Consider the following 20,718-nt stretch of genomic DNA (forward strand, 5'->3'; position numbering starts at 1 on the left):
CATCATAAGCCAAATTGTGAGCCATAATAGTGGCACTGAATTTCTAAACACAAGAACTTGCTTAGACAGTTGGTTTAGTATCTGTATATGGGCAATACTCTGTCCTGCAGTAGGTGAGTGAAGTGTCAAACTTTTTAAAATCAAACTTTGCTATAAGGCAAATCCTAATTATAGATTATGTGTTACTTGGCTGGATAACTTTGGGGGAAATTAAAGGACATTATTTCTATAAAATGGGATGAATAGAAACTACTATGTTGTGCATTTATTACTTTTATAACTAATTTTCCTTTTAACAACACTAAACTCTAAATTACTTTATGAAAGTTCCAATTTTATATATACTTTTCCAAGGAGATTAGCAGGCATTTCAGTTTTAAATAAAAATGTGATTCTCTTACATACTTTTTCTTTCACGTCAATTGAGGCAGACTCAGTTGAGCAGAGGCTCAGTTCTGGTATTTGAAGTATTTATTAGTGGCTTTAAAAATAGCGCTGAAACGAATTCTTGTGTGCCAATGCCCAAGCTATAGTAGTTTTATATCAAAGCACTTAAAAATTCCTTCTCTGTAGCTGAGCTATTACTATTCGAGTAACTGTATACAAGACACTGGAAGCTTTACATTCTTTAGACACAAAAGTTATGCAGCAAGCAGGTTCTTTGTGCAAACAATTTAATTTCTATTATGGGCCTCTAAACTTAAATTGTGCGTGGATACTTTCCCTGTATTTTTCTGTATGCAGCCTTAATATTTTTAAAAAGAGAATTAATAAAACCAAAAAATAGGAACTTGTGGTTTTGATACTTGTATGTTTAATATGGTAGAGAATAGTTAAGAGGCTGCAAGTAGTTAAAGTTTTAAGGCTTTATCTAGGGTAAGTGAGAAGAGATTGCTTTTGCAGATATATGGAATGATTATTTATTCCTTACCTTGTTCTAGAAAGGATTTAAGGTGACTTACAAGGCTATGTGAAATTCAAAAAAGGATAAAAGTGGAGTGAAAGTAGAAAGAAAAATACGTATGAGATATAAAACAGAGCCAGGAATAAGGCTGAGCTGCAGCAGTTCTTGACTATGGTTTTATGACACTGGTGTATGATGGATTGATGGGAGACAAAATATAGGGTTATATATAGAAATCTTGTGGGGGAATTTCATGCAAACTAGCTATCTCCCTTACCAAGGGTGGCAGTCCAGAGTGGGAGAGGTATGTTGGACAGTGAATATTAAATATACTTTAAATGTCACTCGTGTTTTACTGGGAAAAAAAGTGGAGAACTGCTGCCCTTTTAACCCACATGCTGATTTATATAGGCATAAGTGTGGCTTTAAGTTTTCTAGGAGCAGAATAAAATTTGGTCTGTTACTAAATTCAGAAGAATGATTAAAGAGGCATAGTTTTTTGGAAACAAGAAGTTATTTAAATAAGGTCATATATGTACACATTAGAACAGACATGATCAAGCCCATGTTTAGAATATATCTGGCAATTTTGTATGAATCTATGAATCTAGTCCTGGTATTTTTAAATTTTTCTGAATAGGTTATTTGCTACTTTCCTTCCTTTCACTCAATTTGGTTATAAATTTAATTTGAATTTCAACTTCTGTTCGATCACAATTAACTGGATCAATCTAACTTGGAAAAAAGTTGTTGGGTAGGAGGAAGGAATTCAGAGGCAGGACTTCTTAATGTACTTTGATCTTCAAATACTCAAAAACCAACAACTGTGTTGAAGACGCTGGACTCGGTGTCGCACACCCTGCTAAACCTGGCTTGTATAAGTGAACAAAGTTAGAAACTCACTGGTTTCACCCAACAGTATTGAAAAGGGACAAAAGTGTAGCAGTTAAAGTTTTGCTAAGGATCTTCAGTGATATTTTCAGATATTAAATTAACATGATGAGTCAGGGCCAATCATTTGGCTCCGATTTTTTAAATATTCCATTGTTAACAATAAAATCAATAAGAAATGATTATCTTTTAAAAAAAGCACTACAAAAACAAAGCAAATACTCAAAGGTTTTATTTTTGTAGTTTTGTAAACACATATGCAGGTTGACTTAGAGTTCTTGCCAGAAGAATTATCAATCGGATAGATAACACATCAGCTGCATGGGATGAGATTGTGGATAACCTGGACACACATATCTGAAACCTGGGAAGCAGATATTCTTTAGAAGCTAAGTAGGATTTAGGCACCAAATAAACTGAGTGATGTACCAGAGTGGTCAAGGACGCTTAAGAAAAACAAATTAGCTTTCGAAAGCATTAGTTCAGAGATCCTAGTGAGAGATCCATTCAAAGAGCTTATAGAGCCAATGGATATCAGTAGAAATCTGTAATTATATAGTAAATGAAGTAATTGAGAAATATTTTTTGTGTCACTGGGGTAAGAGATAAACAGAAAAGAGTTTTTAAAAGTCAGATTTATTAAGGAAAAATTTATATGCATTAAATTCACTCTTTATAAGTTTACAGTTTGATGAGTTCTGACAGTTATACACAATCATATAATCACCACCATAAACAAATAGAACATTTCTATTTGAGTCAATCCAAAGTTTCCTTGTGCCATCTGCAGTTATCTTCTCCCTTAACCCTCAGTCACTGACAACTACTGATCTGTTTCCTGTCCCTATATTTTTGCCCTTTCAAGAATGTCATATAAGTGGCATCATGCAGTGTGTAGTTTTGTCTGACTCTATCAGTTAGCATAATGCTTTTGTGAGATATTCATGTTGATGCCTATATCTATTGTTCATTTTTTTCTTGCATAACATGTGACAGTACGATGGTATCATAAATTGTTTATTTACCTGTTGATGGTAATTTGAGTTGTTTTCAGTTTCTGACTCTTGTGAATAAGGCCCCCATAAACATTTGCATATAGGTCTCTAGGTGGACATATACTTTCATTTCTCTTGGGTAAATGTCTAAGGAGTGGAATTGCTAGGTCATAGGCTGGGTGCATGTTTAACTTTATAAGAAATTTCCGAGCTGTTTTATAAAGTGGCTGTACCAGTTTACATTTTCACTAGCAAATGTGTGAGATATCCATTTGCTTCTCGTCTTTGCTAGCTCTAGTATTGGCAGTCTTTTTAATTTTAGCCATTACAGTAGGTGTGTAGCAGTATATATTGTGACCTTAATTTGCATTTCTCTAGTGACTTATGATGTGCATTTTCATGCGCTTATATGTCATCTTCTTGGTGAAGTGTCTTTTCAAATATTTTGCCCATTTAAAAAACTGAATTTTTTAAAAAAGATTTTGATTTTTAAGTATTATTTATATTTTCTGGTTACAAGTCCTTTTTCATATATGGGTTTTAAAAATGCTTCATCCCATCCTTCAGCTGTGGTTTGACATTTCACTTTCTTTTCTTTTTTTTAAAATATTTATTTGGCTGCACGGGGTCTTAGTTGAGGGATCTTCGTTGTGGCATGTGAGACCTTTCATTGCGGAGTGCGGGCTCTTCCTTGCAGCACATGGGCTCCTCTGTAGTTGTGGCGCGCGGGCTCAGTTGACCCGCGGCATGTGGGATCTTAGTTCCCCAACCAGGGATCGAACCCGCATCCCCTGCATTGGAAGGTTGATTCTTAACCACTGGACCACCAGGGAAGTCCCTGCCATTTCATTTTCTTAACATTGTCTTTCAGAGAGCAGCAATGTTAAATTTTGTTGAAGCAGTTTATTGATTTTTTTTTCTTTTATGGATCATGCTTTGGATGTATCTGAGAAACCTTTGCCTAACCCAAGGTAACAAAACTTTTCTCCTATGTTTTCACTGAGAAATTTAATAGCTTTAGATCTTATCTTTAGCTCTATGATCCATTTCAAGTAAATGTTTGTATATGGTGTGAGGAAAGGGTCAAGGTTCCTGTTTTATGAGTGGCTGTTCAATGATTTCAGCACCGTTTGTTGAAAAGACTACCTTTTTTCCATTGAGTTACCTTGACACCTTTATTGAAAATCAATTGTCCATTTAATATTATGTCTAATACACGAGTCTGGGTTATCTCACTTTTGGTAATGTTAAAATTGATCACTGCATTCATGCTCTGTAAGCCTGATTCTCATAGTTCCCTATTAATCAGTCAGTTAATGATTTTAGCCTTCATATGGGTAATTATTGTATAGCCTATTATTTTTTAAGGGGTTGTAAATGGTGACTTTATCATTCTATAATTCTTTATTAGTTTTATCAGTTGGGATCATGCTATAAAGTACTCTTCCCTTACTATTTCATTAGTCAAAAGTATAGTTCATACCAGAAAATCAGGAAAATATTGATTATTTCCCATTGTTTATCAATTTTCAGAAAAAGAGGATGGTGTTCTAGCAACTTTGGAAGGTGACCAATGAGGTTTTTTTTTTTTTTGAATTTTTGTATGTGGGACATAGTTCAGAATACTGTAATTTTTTATTCTTTTGATGCTCAAATTTCCCCATTTTTGGCCATTGAAAACCCCTTTAAATTGTTTACTAAGCATTTTGACAAAACCCAAGTGAGCCTTGATTTCTAGCACAAGAAGATGTTCTAGGCTCATTTTGTACATTTCCTGCACTAGATCTTCAATCAGCCTTTCCACCGAGGAGCCTAAGTCTTTTTAGTGGAAAATAGTATTTAGGGAACATAATCTGTGCACCAGGTTGCCATTGTTGCCCAATTAAAAATATTTTTTTTGTGAACATAGCTAGGAAATAGATTGTGTTTTAGGAAGGGAAAAATATATAATCAGATCATACTGAAATTTCCAACTCAAAATAAGATTATAGGGCTTAATTTAAAATTTTTGATTTTATATTTGTATATTTTTTCTTATTTATTTATTTATATCGAAGTATAGTTGACTTACAGTATTATATTAGTTTCAGGTGTACAACATAGTGATTCAAAAATTTTTTAAAAAATATTTATTTATTTATTTGGCTGTGCCGAGTCGTCGTTGCCACACACAGGATCTTCATTGTGGCATGCAGGGTCTTTAGTTGCAACATGCAGGATCTTTAGTTGCGGCGTGCAAACTCTTAGTTGTGGCACGTGGGATCTAGTTCCCTGACCAGGGATCAAACCCAGGCCCCCTGTACTGGGAGCATGGAGTGTTAGCCACTGGACCACCAGGGAAGTCCCTCTGATTTTTTATAGATTATACTCCATTTGTAGTTATTATGAAATATTGGCTATATTCCCTGTGCTGTACAATATATCTTGTAGCCCATTTATTTTATACCTAGTAGTTTGTAGCTCTTAATTTCCCATCCCTATCTTGCCCTTCCCCTGTTCCCACTGGTAACCACTAGTTTGTTCTCTGTATCTGTGGGTCTCTTTCTTTTTTGTTATAGTCACTAATTTGTTTTAATTTTTTGATTCCACATGTAAATGATAACATACAATATTTGTCCTTCTCTGTCTGACTTATTTCACTAAGCATAGTGCCCTCTAAGTCCATCCATGTTGTTGCAAATGGCAAAATTTCATTCTTTTTTTATGGCTGAGTAGTATTCCATTGTATTTATATACCACATCATCTTTATCCATTCATCTGTTGATGGACACCTAGGTTGCTTCCATACCTTGCAATTGTAAATAATTCTGCTATGAACTTTGGGGTACATGTATCCTTTCGGATTAGTGTTTTCGTTTTCTTTGGATATATACCCAGGAGTGGAATTGCTGGATCATACGGTAGTTTTATTTTTAGTGTTTTGAGGAAACTCCATACTGTTTCCCACAGTGGCTGCACCAGTTTTACCTTCCCATCAACAGTGTACAAAGGTTCCCTTTCTCTACATCCTCGCCAACATTTGTTATTTATGTTCTTTTTGATGGTAGCCATTCTGACAGGTGTTGGGTGATATCTCACTGTAGTCTTAATTTGCATTTCTCGGGTGATTAGTGATGTTGAGCATCTTTCATGTGCCTGTTGGCCATCTGTATCTCCTTTTTCTCTTATGCTGGAAATCTTATTTCCTAATAGTATGAATATAATTATTTATTTGCTCTAGCCTAATGTGTGTGTATACACATGTATGTATACATATATAATAAGAATATATATATCACACATATATAATAAGAATACTAAGTGTAGTTTAAAATTACTTTGACATTCTTTTTGTCCTGGAGGATATTCCTCTAGGATTAGAGTTAAAAATACTGTTTGTTTGTTTGTTTTTTAACTTAAAAAATTTTTTTAAAAACTTTATTTTTTATTGAAGTATAGTTGTGTACAATATTATATAAGTTTCAGGTGGTTCATAATTTTTGTAATTCACAGTTTTTAAAGGTTATACTCCATTTATAGTTATAAAATATTGCTTTTATTCCCCGTGTTGTACAATATATCCTTAAAGCTTATTTAAAAAATACTGTGTTTTGAAGTTCCTTGAAATTATTTCTGAGTGTTTATGAAGCTAATGTGAAATATAGTTAAGGTTTATTTTTTTTGTTTACTTCTGATTTTTCAGGATTGATTTATGAGTTAATTGCTTTTTACTTACGTAAAACATTTACGTGGCTCCAACATCAAAACTCTAAAACTAGGTATATTCAGAGAAGTCTAGCATTCATCTCTGTCTCCTCTGCTCTGTTCTTTCCCTCGTCTTGAGGACAACAATTTTAATTTGTTTTCGGTTTATCCTTCAGGTTTTTTTTTTTTTTTCTGGTTGTTATTCTTGTTGTTTTACTCAGCCATAAAAAGAAACGAAATTGAGTTATTTGTAGTGAGGTTGATGGACCTAGAGTCTGTCATACAGAGTGAAGTAAGTCAGAAAGAGGAAAACAAATACCGTATGCTAACGCATATATATGGAATCTAAAAAAAAAAAAATGGTACTGACGAACCTAGTTGCAGGGCAGGAATAAATACGCAGACATAGAGAATGGACTTGAGGACATGGTTAGGGGAGGGGGAAGATGGGGTGAAGTGAGAGTAGCATCTACATATATACACTACCAAATGTAAAATAGATAGCTAGTGGGAAGCAGCAGCAGGGAGATCAGCTCGGTGCTTTGCGATGACCTAGAGGGGTGGGATAGGGAGGGTGGGAGGGAGGGGATATGGGGATATATGTATGCATATGGCTGATTCACTTTGTTGTACAACAGAAACTAACACAGTATTGTGAAGCAATTATGCTCCAATAAAGATGTATTAAAAAAAAAAAGAGTATAAGCAAGAATGCAAGCCTTTTTGCAGTCACAGCTTTCTTGTGTAAAGGTAGTATAACTCCTCTGTTTCCTTCATTAATCCTTATTCATATACATTTTTTGGTTCCTCTCCTTTCTTCTTTCTCTCTCTCTCTCTTTTTTTTTTTTGGCACTTTTTATGTAGTGTTCCCATTACTGATATTTGTGTACCACCAGACATTTACTGAACAGTGTAGGGAGGATCAGGCTTGGGCGGGAGTGAGTTGAGGTTGTTGGCAATTTTTACTTTCTTACCAAAGTTGTTATTTTTTTGCTCCTAGGAACATTTTCCTTTCATTGTTTGGTGCTCCAAAACTCAGTGTGCTTCATGGTAAAGTCCTATAAGTCACAGACTGTTAGCACTGTGAGCTGATGATTTAACATCCCTTCTTTCCTTGACTCTACTTGACCTCTAGCAGTTCCCCTGGCTATGTGGGCTTAGTCACAGACAGAAATGGCATGTCATCGTGCTAATCCTGACTTCTCACTTTTGTAATTCTACAGTATCAAACTGGGTCTTTCAAATAGGGATATCCCCTTTGATTACTGGACCTATCCATGCCCTACATCTTAATTCTCTAATCAAAGGACGCTTGGACAGGAATTTCAGGGTCGTGGCACTTTTAGAGAAAATTATTTCCTGTTGAGGTGTGTATAGACTTTCACTTTCCTTTTTAAAAAAATAGTCAAGATTTCATTTTATTTCTTTATTCGTAATTTGGGGTAATGCCAAGTTTCCTTGAAGGTGGAGGAAATTTTGATTTTGAGTTTTTCTGTATTCCATTAGTTTTGATGGAAGTAAGTGACATAAACATGTATTTATTCTACCATATTTTATAGTAAATCCTAGGAGATGATGGTGATTCTCTTAGAGTTCTGTATAGTATACAGAGTAAAGCAGTGCTTACTTCTACCATGAGTGTGTATGTGCTTGTGTGTGTGTGTGTGGATCTGGGGGCTCTGAAGCTCAGGTGAGAGGTCTGGACTGTTGAATCAGACGCTGTAAGTTGAACTGAAACTCTAGGATGAGATTGTTCTGAAAGAACAATATAGTGTGGAGCAGAGACTAGCATGTAAGGGATGGATCCTGGGGTTTAGACCCCTAGTTAACAGGAGTTAGTAGATAAGGAGGAGCTAGTAAAAGATACTGGGAAAGAATGGCAGAAGGGTAGAAAGCGGTATTTTGAAGCCAGAGGAGAAAGTCTTTTGTTTACTATAGAAAGAATACTTAGCATGTGGGATGAGAAATGGTTAAATAGGGTTAATAGGTATATAGCTAGAGTTCCTGGAGAAAATTTTGAAAACTAGTGGTAAAATAGTGAACTTGGACAGTTAGATTGAAGATTCTGGCAGATTTAAAACCTCTCTTCAGAGAATATGGAAGAATGGAAAACCAGGAGTCAGAGAAGCAACTGAAGTTCTCAAAACAGTTATATACTATTGGTTTCCCCCAGTATATTAATAGATTTGTAGAAAAATGAATGTAGTGTTTTCAAAGACTTTGGTTTTATTTTCGCTATTATGATAAGCAGGCTCTTATTTATTTCTAGGTAATCAGAGAACAAAGAAGAAATGGGAATTTTTTTGCTTCAAATTGAGGTTGACAAGAATTCTACTTCTTTCACTATTTTCTGTTTTGTTCTCTGCTTTTCAAAAATACCAGACCTTAGGAGAATTCACATATATTTGAGCTGTCTTATAATATTATGGAGTGGAACTGACCCATAGGCCCACTGGACTTGCAGCAACAAAAGCTACTGTCACTTTCAAGGTGTATATGAAGGGCATGTTACTTCTGCCCTGGTTGCTTAAACTTGATGCTTATAGCTGAAGGTTATTCTTGTTGTGGGTGATTCAATGAAAACTTCTCTGAGCTTTCACACACTAGATTATCTTCTTCTTAGACTTCAATTGGACTAATTTAGTTGTTTGGCTTTTTAAATAACAGGTGGGTAACATTTATGCTGGGCTTATATGAGATAGGATCTCAGTTCTGGTATAATTTTATATGGTACAAAATGTCCTTAAATTGAAAGGCATTGCTACACAGAATAACCATGGGGCATTTTTGTCCTTTCTTCATACCTGCAATTTTGAAAATGTGTGCCATTGTGAAAGGCAGGGTGAGCTTTTAGTGTGAACTGGCATTTCATAAAATAACATAAAAGGTGTGTTATCAGAAGAGGGGTAATAAGGTCATCTTATAAAATTCTTATATACAATGTTACTTTTCAGTTAAATCAGAAATTGAATTACAACGTTTTGCTTTATTTTGGAGGGCCGTTAGACTTGACCAGCCATTCACTACAAGAAGGATATAAGACCTAAATATAAGTAGAATCTGATGTTTTCCTTTGTTTTATTTCATATTAGTTAAGTCAGTCTTTTGGATTTTTTGTTTGTTTTCTGACGTTTTTTTGCAGCTGTCATTTAGGTTGTGTGTGGGGAAACAAGTTTTATTTTGGTTACTATGAACAGAGGAAGCAAACGTTTTAATTTAATTTGAGTCTTCTCATAAAGAATCTATAAAACTCATAATTTGGGGGGGAGGAGCTCAATTTGATTATTTTTCAAAAAACATCAGTAAGATGACTATCCAAAAGTTGTTAAAAAGAACTTCAAATGCTTCCAAGAAGCTTTTGAAAGTTTGAATTTCACATGCTAAAGATATTTACTTTTTATTATGAAATGTAACTTTTTTTATCGTGTTGAAACCCAGAATTCTTGGAAGTTAAGGAAATAAAAAGTTCAGAGTCTTGGGGATCTGGACATGTAGTGCATTTAACAATTGTAGCCCTAACTTTAGTGCATACCTTTTATGTATCACTCTGGAATTACTTTCAAAGGGCTCAAGATCCTTTATGAGGCCGTTATGCATTAGGAATTTTTTTTTAAAGAGTATTTAGGCATGTTGCATTTCTAATTAATGCACATGTAGGAAATATGCCTTAGATTTTGAAGTCAAGAGATCCAATGAAATGAGTCACCAGAGGGAAGCTCTGTTTTAAGCCCTTTAGTTATGGGAACTAAGAGTGAAAGCATTCTTGCATTCTTGAATAATAATTACAAGCTCTATAGATGAAAGAGATATGTTTAACCTAAATGTAGACAAGTAGATTCCGCTTTCCTGTTGAAAAGGGGGTAATAATATCAACTAATATTTGTTCAGCCCTTAGTAGGTGTCTGAAGCATGGGTCAAGTTATGACTTTTATATGGATTTTTAATTTTAATCTTCAAGATCCTTTTGAAGAGGGTACTCTTATTATTCTCATTTTACAGATGATAAAATTGATGTTTAGGGAGGTTTACTAGCTTGTCTAAAGTCACCAGTGAGCAAGGAACACAGCCTAGATTCTCACCCAGGCAGTCCAACTTCAAAGCCAGTGCTCTTAATTATTGAGATCCAATGGTGATGAAATGTAGGAGAATTTAGGAATCTTTATAAAGCAGACAATGGGAGTAGGGGAGCAGCAGTTTGTCTCACACTGGCTGCTGCATATTGCCCTGCTGAGGGGCTGAGAGGAGCTGAAATCTAGCCCTCCCTCTGCTGGACAAACTGGGGGCCTTCCTGCTAATACCTACTGGGCTATGTTTACCCTTTTTCTAACTGGTCTGCCAGAAGAGCCATATTTTACTAGTTCAATCAAAGGCAAATTTTTAAAAAGTTAATTAATTAGGCTATGCTGGGTCTTAGTTGTGGCACATGGGATCTTTAGTTGCGGCACATGGGATCTTTAGTTGTGGCATGTGAACTCTTATTGTGTCATGAGAACTCTTATTGTGGCATGTAGGATCTAGTTCCCTGACCAGGGGTTGCTGCATTGGGAGTGCAGAGTCTTAGCCACTGGACCACCAGGGAAGTCCCTCAAAGGCTAATCTTAATTCTATAAACCTCTGAGTACCACTGCCTATATTTCCGCTGACTCACAGTAGTCCTTTCACTCTGACCTGTCTCTTCCTGTTTACTTCCTCCTTGGTTGTCTCATTCCATCCACCTTTATGTTGACAACTCTGAAATTTGTATTTTCATCCCAGACTTCTCTCCCAAACTCTGCTCTCATATATCCAACTGCCTACTTAACATCTTCGCTTGGATGTCTAATATGCATCTCAAATTTATCATGTCCCAAACTGGGCTCTTCATATTCCTGTTCCTTCTCTGCAGCAATCTCTACCTCAGTTACTGGCCACTCCATCCTTCCAGTTGCTTCAGACAAAAAACTTAAAGATATCTTGCGTTCTTTTTATCCTGTGTTCAATATGTCAGGAATTCCTATTGGCTCACAATATATCTACAATCTGACCACTTCTGTACACTTCTGCTGCCATCACCCAGGTCATCAATATGAACTTTGTTGTGTTTTTGAGTATTTAAATTGTTTATATACTTATTTATTTTCTCATGAATGTAATGTTGAATGATCACAAAAATAATTTTAATAAAACAGTAAAGAAATATACATATACTCTTGCATGGAAACCTATAAACTTAAGGAAAAAATAATAACAGAGAGCATTTGAATGAGGGGAAAAAAGAGAGGAAAAGAGAAGTAATTTTGTTATAGAAGCTTGGAAGTCTTCTCCTAAAAGTGGAAGAACTGATGACTTTTTACCCTACCTCTGTGTCAACTGCATGTCTTAGAAGATTGAGGAAACAATGAAAGAGCAAATCTGACCAAAAAAAGAAAGAACTTGGTGATATGGAGTTCTAGAAAGTTTGGGCAGGCTGATCCTTAACATTTGTAGTGAGCAGATTGAAAGTATAAAATGGAGGCCTGCATACCATACTTACATATGTAAAAGCTACAAGTCAAGCTAACAAGCTACTAAAGTAGGTTCTATCCTCCTATCTTTCTACCTTGAGAAATATACCTTCAAAATGACCTGGAAGGATAGATCTGTATTTAGAATTCTTGTACTCTTTGAAATTTCTTGTTAGAATGAGGTGGTGGATGGGGAGCTCACCCCTGGCCTTGATGATCAGCTTCCTTTTCTTTCCACTTGTGGCTCTGTCTTGCACTTGAGAGGCCTTGGGTACATGCAAGTGGACAGCCCAGCTTGCATGTCCAAGCTCCATACATACTCATCAGCAAACAGCTGCCTCTTGGCTACCTCTCAGGTGTAAGGATGGGCATGTTGTAATTCACTCTTGGAAGGATGGATTGCAGGAAGAGGCTGGCATAGGTACTGGAAGTAGGCTTGGGCTGATTGAGCAGAGAGTTGGGGGTACTGGATATCCTGAGTGTGTCAGAAAGGGTACATATGGGTTCTGGGAGGACACATCACCTTGGTCTCATGTACTCTTCCAAAGCATGATTGAATGTGTGTCCCCCATGACCTCTCAGAGTTAACTGCATTTAAAAATGAAATGCTTGTTAACTAAATGAATTTAAAATTGCTGTAAGCTCAATTTAAAGCAAGGAATAAAGTGGAGTAAAGAAAATTCAGGCCTTATGGGCAAAGACAACTTGGGGAGACGGGCAGGATCCACATGGGTACTTTGTTCTGCCTTAAGGACTATCCCTAGAGACCTCTATTACTGCTGTCAAGAGATTTGTTTTCCTCCCTTTGATTCTGAAAACTAGGATTTTAATCTAGTCTGCCTGTCTCCAAACCTGTACCTTTCCTACTTTATGAAGTCTCTGTTGGATAGAAGTTGAAAAGTGGCAGATTTCAACTCAACGTAAGGAAGAACTTTATAAAAGTAATCACTGGCATCTAATTGTATAGTGAGCATCTCATTTCTATTCATCCAAGCCCAGTACATTGTTGAAATGAAGGACGCTGTAGGAGGTGTCCTTGAATTGTTTGGGAGGTACTTTCTAACTCTTAAAATTTTGTGGATTATAAAATGCAAACGCCTTGGGGTATAATATCCACACCCTAGTAGAATTTTTGTTTTGGATTCACATTGTGTTATTGCTACAAGAGGTCTAACAATTTGTCGGACTTTGACCTTGCTTTGACTTCATTTGCAAAATTCTACAGTTTTCTGCCTATTATTACCTTGATCTCCAAATCAATTTCCTGAGTTGACTAGAAAATGTTTTGATACTATACACAAAGTGATTAATATGTATTAGTGTTTTTAATAGTATAGTCAATTTTGGAGTATATAGTTGTATTTAAATGCTTTAAATTATTAGATTTGTCATAATTGTTTCCTTTGAAACTTTCAGCATAATTATCTTTGTTTTTAATATCAAACTTTGCTGAAGACACATGAAAGAATTATAAATATTATGAGTATATTTGATTATAAGCATATTTGAAATTCACTATTTTGACTATGTACAAATTTCTATGGTAAGTCACTGGGAACAGTCTTCGGCAGATTCCTATTATTCTCAAGAATACTTCACACATCCATTTTTACAGTAAGAGAATCATGGAGTGTAGCCATGTGGCATATATTGGGTTGGCCAAAAAGTGCCTTTGGTTTTTAAGTAAAAATAAAAACACGTTTTTCATTTTCACCAAGAACTTTATTGAACAACATATTCACCCTTTTGTTCTACTACCTTCTGCCATTTTTTAGGCAACTTCATAATTCCGTCTTCCCAAAACTTTTAATCTTTTTGAGCAAAGAACTGTTCCAGGTGCCTTTTATAATCTTCCAGGGAATTGAAATTTTTTCCATTAAGAGAATTTTGTAAAGACCGAAATAAATGGAAATCTGAAGGTGCAATGTCTGGTGAATACAGCAGATGAATCAGAACTTCCCAGCCAAGCTGTAACAGTTTTTGCCTTGTCGTCAAAGAAGCATGCAGTCTTGCGTTATCCTGATGGAAGATTATGAGCTTTCTGTTGACTAATTCTGGACGCTTTTCATCATGTGCTGTTTTCTATTGGTCTACTTGGGAGCAGTACTTGTTGGAATTAATTGTTTGGTTTTCCAGAAGGAGCTCATAATAGAAGACTACCTTCCAATCCCACCATATACACAACATCACCTTCTTTGGATGAAGACCAGCCTTTGGTGTGGTTGGTGGTGGTTCATTTCGCTTGCTCCACGATCTCTTCCATTCCACATTATTGTACAGTATCCACTTTTTCATTACTGGTCACAATTTCTTTAAAAAAACGGAACATTTTCATTACGTTTAAGTAGAGAATTGCATGAGGAAAAATGGTCAAGAAGGTTTTTTTTGCTTAACTTATGTGGAACCCAAACATCAAAGCAATGAACATAACCAAGCTGGTGCAAATGATTTTCAGCGCTTGATTTGGATATTTTGAGTATGTCGGCTGTCTCCCAGGTGGTATAACATTGATTGTTCTCAGTTAATGTCTCTATTTTATCGCTGTCATCTTCAACTGGTCTGCCCGGCCATGGAGCATCGTACAGCAAGAAATCTGCAGCACGAAACCTCACAAACCACTTTTGACATGTTTGATCATTCACAGCACCTTCTCCATACACTGCGCAAATCTTTTTTTTTGCATTTCGGTTGTTTTTTTACTTTTCTTGAAATAATAAAGCATAATATGCTGAAAATGTTGCCTTTTTTCTTCCATCTTCAATATTAAAATGGCTACACAAAAATTCATCAATTTTGATGTCTTTTTTTAAATGCACGCTGATACGACAGCTGTCACATACAATCTAACAAAATTGTTTTGAATGAAGTTAAAGACAACTAAGTGCTACTAGAGCCATCTTATGGGAAAAAACCGAACAAACCTTTTGGCCAGCCCAATATTTGGAGAGCAGTAAGACTTCTAGGTTCTATAGTATTTGTCTCTATTTAAAAAAATTGTTATTACTAATCTAAGAATTAGATTACATTAAGATAAGATCCAAGAAGGAAGAGTTTTTGTTATAGGGTGGTTCTGTTTGTGCATCTCTCTCTGCACATGTATCAGATATGTGGTGTGGAAAGGCCTTGGTGAAGCACTGATCTTTTCAGTTACATGTACACAAAGACATCATTATTATCTTTGGTTATATACAGTAACACATTTATGGATCCAGGGGAAGGGTCCAGTGAGTGGGAGAGGTTGAAGAGCAAAGATATGCTGATTTTATGGAACTAGACCAGTGGGAGTGGAGAAAGGGTTGGAGGAGAATGGGGGTAGACTCTCAGGGGAAGAAGTTGGGAGGGAACATGGGCCCTACCCTGAGATTCTGATTTCCCTTAGAGGTTGGAGGCATAGGTATAGGAAAAAGAACAATCATCTTTCCTAGAATCACTGAGAGTGAGAGGAGTCTTAAAAGGACTGATTCTGGATAAAAGAGACACCATGAAAATGTGTCCTCATTCATTCATTCATTCTTTCACTCATTCATCTATCCATCCATAGTCCATTCATAGAATCAACCAGTCAACTAAAAACAAAACAATTATCTGCCCTTATATCTAAAATAATAAATAGAGAAACTAAAGTAAAAGTAATGCATTCTAATTCTTTTTTTGTTTTAGTTTCAATGAGTATCGTAGGGAATATCAAGATATTTTCTAGGGGCAGATTCTTATGTTCTCTTAGCCTGCAAGTATAGGAAACTTTGAAAGAAAATAGGTAACAGTTAAATGGAAAGATTTGTGCATTGATAGTAACACACATTCCTGTAGACTCTAAGTTTATTTTTAATAGGCTAAGTTATATATAGGATAGATGTGTTTCTTACTGTTTATCTCCGTGAGCCTTCAGTAAATACTTGCTGGGTGATTATTGACTGTGAACAAGTTAATACAAATCTGTGGGCTTAGTGATTTGGGTAATAGTCTTCACGGCGGATGTGTTACTTTGGATATGTTATGAAATTCCACATATGGTCATTTGATATATATATGTATTCTTATGCGAAAATCTCACTGCATCGACTTTTAAGATTAATGTTCATGTCTTAAAGAATGGCTTGCAGTTTTTTTCTTATTTTGTCTTGCTCAAATATCAATGCCTTCTCAGATTTGTCATTTTATAATAACAATGCCAATTTATATTAGTTTTTTTTCTGTACAGGAAAGTAAATTGCCCCAAACTTTCTTCTCCAAATCAAAACCCTCAAACAATTCCCCAGACAAATAGAGACATAGCACCTGTAGAGACGTAGCACCTGTCTTCCAAATTCCTATCTGATTCCTCATCTGAGTTGTCATTAACAATAGGCAAAATATGGGCTCTGGCTGTCTCAGTGCTATGAGTTCATGGAAGTCAAAGCACTTGCTTGCCGTAAGATATGTCTCACCAACTCAGCCATTCTTTTTCACTTAAGACTCCTGATCAAATGCAAAGTCACCTTGGCTGGTTATTATTTCAGTCATGAACATACTAGCGTAGATTAATTTGTCAGAGGACCTAAGCCCAGAAGCATGACCTCAGAGAACAGTTGGGGAATATCTTGTTTCTCTGTAGGTGGACTTGGCACCCTGGTCCTCTGAGGGCTACAACTGATAGCAGGAGGAGGTGCTTGAATACTAATCTCATGTACACTATGATTTTCATTAGTGCTTTCCTTTAGAAGGTATTTTTCTTTATTAATAAGTGTCTTTTTGTTTTTGTGCCCAGGCAGTCATGTCAGCTGAAACACCAATCACACTGAATGTCAATCCTCAGGATCTGCAGGTCCAGACATTCACCGTAGAGAAGCTGCTGGAGCCTCTCATAATCCAGGTATTAATACCATGGAAAATACAACATGTAGTAACTGAAAAAGAACTAAAAAACATAGGAAAAATAGATAATGAACTAAGGAAAGATTTGATTTTTGTAGAATGAATATGTTATCTAAAATTGTTCTTCAAAATGTTTTTAAAGTGTACAAAAGTATGTACTTAGTAATAGTAATGATAAAATTCTGAAAGTTCCTCCCCAGATTCTCTTTTAAAAGCAACAGAAGTAATAATATGCGTATGAAATTTTCAAAGTAACTTTATGTAAATTATCTTGTTTGATAGTCATGAAAACTGAGTGAGGCAGGCAGCATGATTAAAACCATCCTTGTTACATAGATGAGGAAACAGCCTAGAGAATTTCAGTAACTTGCCCCAAAGTACATGGTGGCTCATTTGTCAAATAGGAAATTATTTTTGAAATACCAAAATGTATGAGAAAAGCAGAGATTTAAGGCATTCTGTGATAAAGTCTTTCATAAAGTAAATAATTCCTTGATAATATGCATAATGATTCTCTGACTTATTTATTACGTAAGCCCAGAGTTTATTCATTGGCTTTTCTTAAAGCAGAGCTTTAAGAAACTTATACTATAATATAGATTTAAATTTCTTGTTTTTAACCCAAAATTTGCGAGGAAACCTCCCTTTAGGCCACCTTACGTCATACGTCCTAAGACAAATTGTCCCTTTTTCTAAGGCCTTGAAGTACTCAAGGGTTTCTTAAGTGAGAATCAATAGTGACCTTACCTCTGATAATTTAAAAATCTGCTTGTATTCTTTGTGAGGTGGATGGTGGGGAGGGGAGTAGCTCTGAGAATAGGCTTTGTACACTTTTTTACTTAGCACAGTCGATATCTCCTACTGGAAAGACAATTCAAAACAAGTGCCTCACTGATGATAGCTTAGTCATGAACTTTGGCATCTAAAAGGCACTAATATCTGGTATGAAATTGATATTAGATGATTCTGAGACTCCACTGAAGTCCCTATCTTAGCCACCCACAGAATGGTCTCATGTTAAAAAGAAACAAACAAACATGTTCATTGTTTTTCTAATAGAGTTCACTAAAAAAATAGGAAAAGCAAAACAAAACAAAACAAAAACCCAATGAAAAACCAGAAAATAAAAAAATACAATTTTAACAGTAAGAGGTAAACATTAATATTGTGATGCATGTACTTCCAGTACAGTAAAATAATGGGTGATTTTTGTTATCTTCTTAGTACTTTATAATATTAAAGAATGTAGATATATCTTAAATATATAAAGCATATATATATGTACAAGGTGGAGATGGTACTGTATATATAGCTTTTATCTCATTATAGCTTTTATCTCATTCTTCTATTTAAAATGATATTTTAATAATTTCCTCATTCTTTGTAAGAATGAGATTTAACAAAACTGCTGTTTAATTATCCTTTATATGGCTGCACCATAGTTTTTTAAAGTAGCCTCTCGTTTTTGGACATTTAGGTTGTTTCAGTTTTTTACCATTATAAATAATGCTCTTCTGAACATCTTCGTACATAAATTTTTGTCATCCGTTCAAATTGTTTCCTTAGGATTAGTTACTAAATGTAAAAGTAAGTGGCCAAGATAAGAGAATTCTTATGCTTTTTCATATATATTACCAAGTGTTTTGGAGAAGGGTTTTTTTTGTTTGTTTGTTTTAATTAAATTTTTTTTCTTATTACTCATTACTCATCCATTTTATACACATCAGTGTATACATGTCAATCCCAATCTCCCAATTCGTCACACCACACCCCGTGCTGCTATCCCGCCTTGGTGTCCATGTGTTTTTTCTCTACTTCTGTGTCTCAATTTCTGCTCTGAAAACCGGTTCATCTGTACCATTTTCTAGGTTCCACATATATGCGTTAATATACGGTATTTGTTTTTGTCTTTCTGACTGTATGACAGTCTCTAGATGCATCCACATCTCTACAAATGACCCAATTTCGTTCCTTTTTATGGCTGAGTAATATTCCATTGTATATATGTACCACATCTTCTTTATGCATTCGTCTGTCGATGGGCATTTAGGTTGCTTCCATGTCCTGGCTATTGTAAATAGTGCTGCAATGAACATTGCAGTACAGGACTCTTTTTGAATTATGGTTTTCTCAGGGTATATGCCCAGTAGTGGGATTGCTGGATTATATGGTAATTCTATTTTTAGTTCTTTAAGGAACCTCCATACCATTCTCCATAGTGGCTGTATCAATTTACGTTCTCACCAACAGTGCAAGAGGGTTCCCTTTTCTCCACACCCTCTCCAGCATTTGTTGTTTGTAGATTTTCTGATGATGCCCATTCTGACTGGTGTGAGATGATAGCTCATTGTAGTTTTGATTTGCATTTCTCTAATGATTAATGATGTTGAGCATTCTTTCATGTGTTTGTTGGCCTTCTGTATGCCTTCTTTGGAGAAATGTCTGTTAAGGTCTTCTGCCCATATTTGGACTGGGTTGTTTGTTTTTTTGATATTGAGCTGCATGAACGGCTTGTAAATTTTGGAGATTAACCCTTTGTCTGATGATTCATTTGCAAATATTTTCTCCCATTCTGAGGGTTTTCTTTTCGTCTTGTTTATGGTTTCCTTTGCTGTGCAAAAGCTTTGAAGTTTCATTAGGTCCCCTTTGTTTATTTTTGTTTTTATTTCTATTATTCTAGGAGGTGGATCAAAAAAGATCTTGCTGTGATTTATGTCAGAGTGTTCTGCCTACGTTTTCCTCTAAGAATTTTATAGTGTCCAGTCTTACATTTAGGTCTCTAATCCATTTTGTTTATTTTTGTGTATGGTGTTAGGGAGTGTTCTAATTTCATTCTTTTACATGTACCTGTCCAGTTTCCCCAGCACCACTTATTGAAGAGACTGTCTTTTCTCCATTGTATATCCTTGCCTCCTTTGTCATACATTAGTTGACCATATGTGTGTGGGTTTATCTCTGGGCTTTCTATCCTGTTCCATTGATCTATATTTCTGTTTTTGTGCCAGTACCATATTTTCTTGATTACTCTTGCTTTGTAGTGGAGTCTGAAGACAGGGAGTCTGATTCCTCCAGTGATGTTTTTTTCTCTCCAGACTGCTTTGGCTATTCGGGGTCTTTTGTGTCTCCATACAAAGTTTAAGATTTTTTTGTTCTAGTTTCATAAAAAGTGCCATTGGTAATTTGATAGGGATTGCATTGAATCTGTAGATTGCTTTGGGTAGTGTAGTCATTTTCACAATATTGATTCTTCCAATCCAAGAAAATGGTATATCTCTCCATCTGTTGGTATCATCTTTAATTTCTTTCATCAGTGTCTTATAGTTTTCTGCATGCAGGTCTTTTGTCTCCCTAGGTAGGTTTATTCCTAGGTATTTTATTCTTTTTGTTGCAATGGTAAGTGGCAGTGTTTCCTTAATTTCTCTTTCAGATTTTTCATCATCAGTGTATAGGAATGCAAGAGATTTCTGTGCATTAGTTTTGTATACTGCAACTTTACCAAATTCATTGATTAGCTCTAGTAGTTTTCTGGTGGCATCTTTAGGATTCTCTATGTATAGTATCATGTCATCTGTAAACAGTGACAGTTTTACTTCTTCTTTTCCAATTTATATTCCTTTTATTTCTTTTTCTTCTCTGATTGCCGTGCCTAGGGCTTCCAAAACTATGTTGAATAATAGTGGTGAGAGTGGAATCCTTGCCTTGTTCCTGATCTTAGAGGAAATGCTTTCAGTTTTTCACCATTGAGAATGATGTTTGCTGTGGGTTTGTCATATATGGCCTTTATTATGTTGAAGTAGGTTCCCTCTATGCCCACTTTCTGGAGAGTTTTTATCATAAATGGGTGTTGAATTTTGTCAAAAGCTTTTTCTGCATCTATTGAGATGATCATATGGTTTTTCTTCTTCA

The 20,718-nt window shown here is 35.5% G+C and overlaps 1 protein-coding gene across 2 annotated transcripts in view; it reads left to right on the plus strand.

The window, feature by feature from the left end:
- CTNNA3 (catenin alpha 3) overlaps window positions 1-20,718 on the plus strand; it is a 1,595,169-nt gene that overhangs the window by 28,495 nt on the left and 1,545,956 nt on the right. Inside the window, exons 1-2 of one of the 2 annotated variants that reach the window (XM_027130127.1) lie at window positions 33-113; window positions 16,706-16,810. In XM_027130127.1, coding sequence (XP_026985928.1) covers window positions 16,712-16,810 — 99 coding nt within the window. In that variant the 5' untranslated portion in view covers window positions 33-113; window positions 16,706-16,711. Of the gene's footprint in view, window positions 1-32; window positions 114-16,705; window positions 16,811-20,718 lie in introns of those variants that run through there. The other variant, XM_027130128.1, reaches the window with a different exon arrangement.

This window comes from Aethalodelphis obliquidens, unplaced genomic scaffold (assembly GCF_003676395.1).
Source record: "Aethalodelphis obliquidens isolate GAN/ISIS:26980383/991018 unplaced genomic scaffold, ASM367639v1 scaffold37, whole genome shotgun sequence".
In the NCBI taxonomy this organism is placed as follows: Eukaryota; Metazoa; Chordata; class Mammalia; order Artiodactyla; family Delphinidae; genus Aethalodelphis; species Aethalodelphis obliquidens.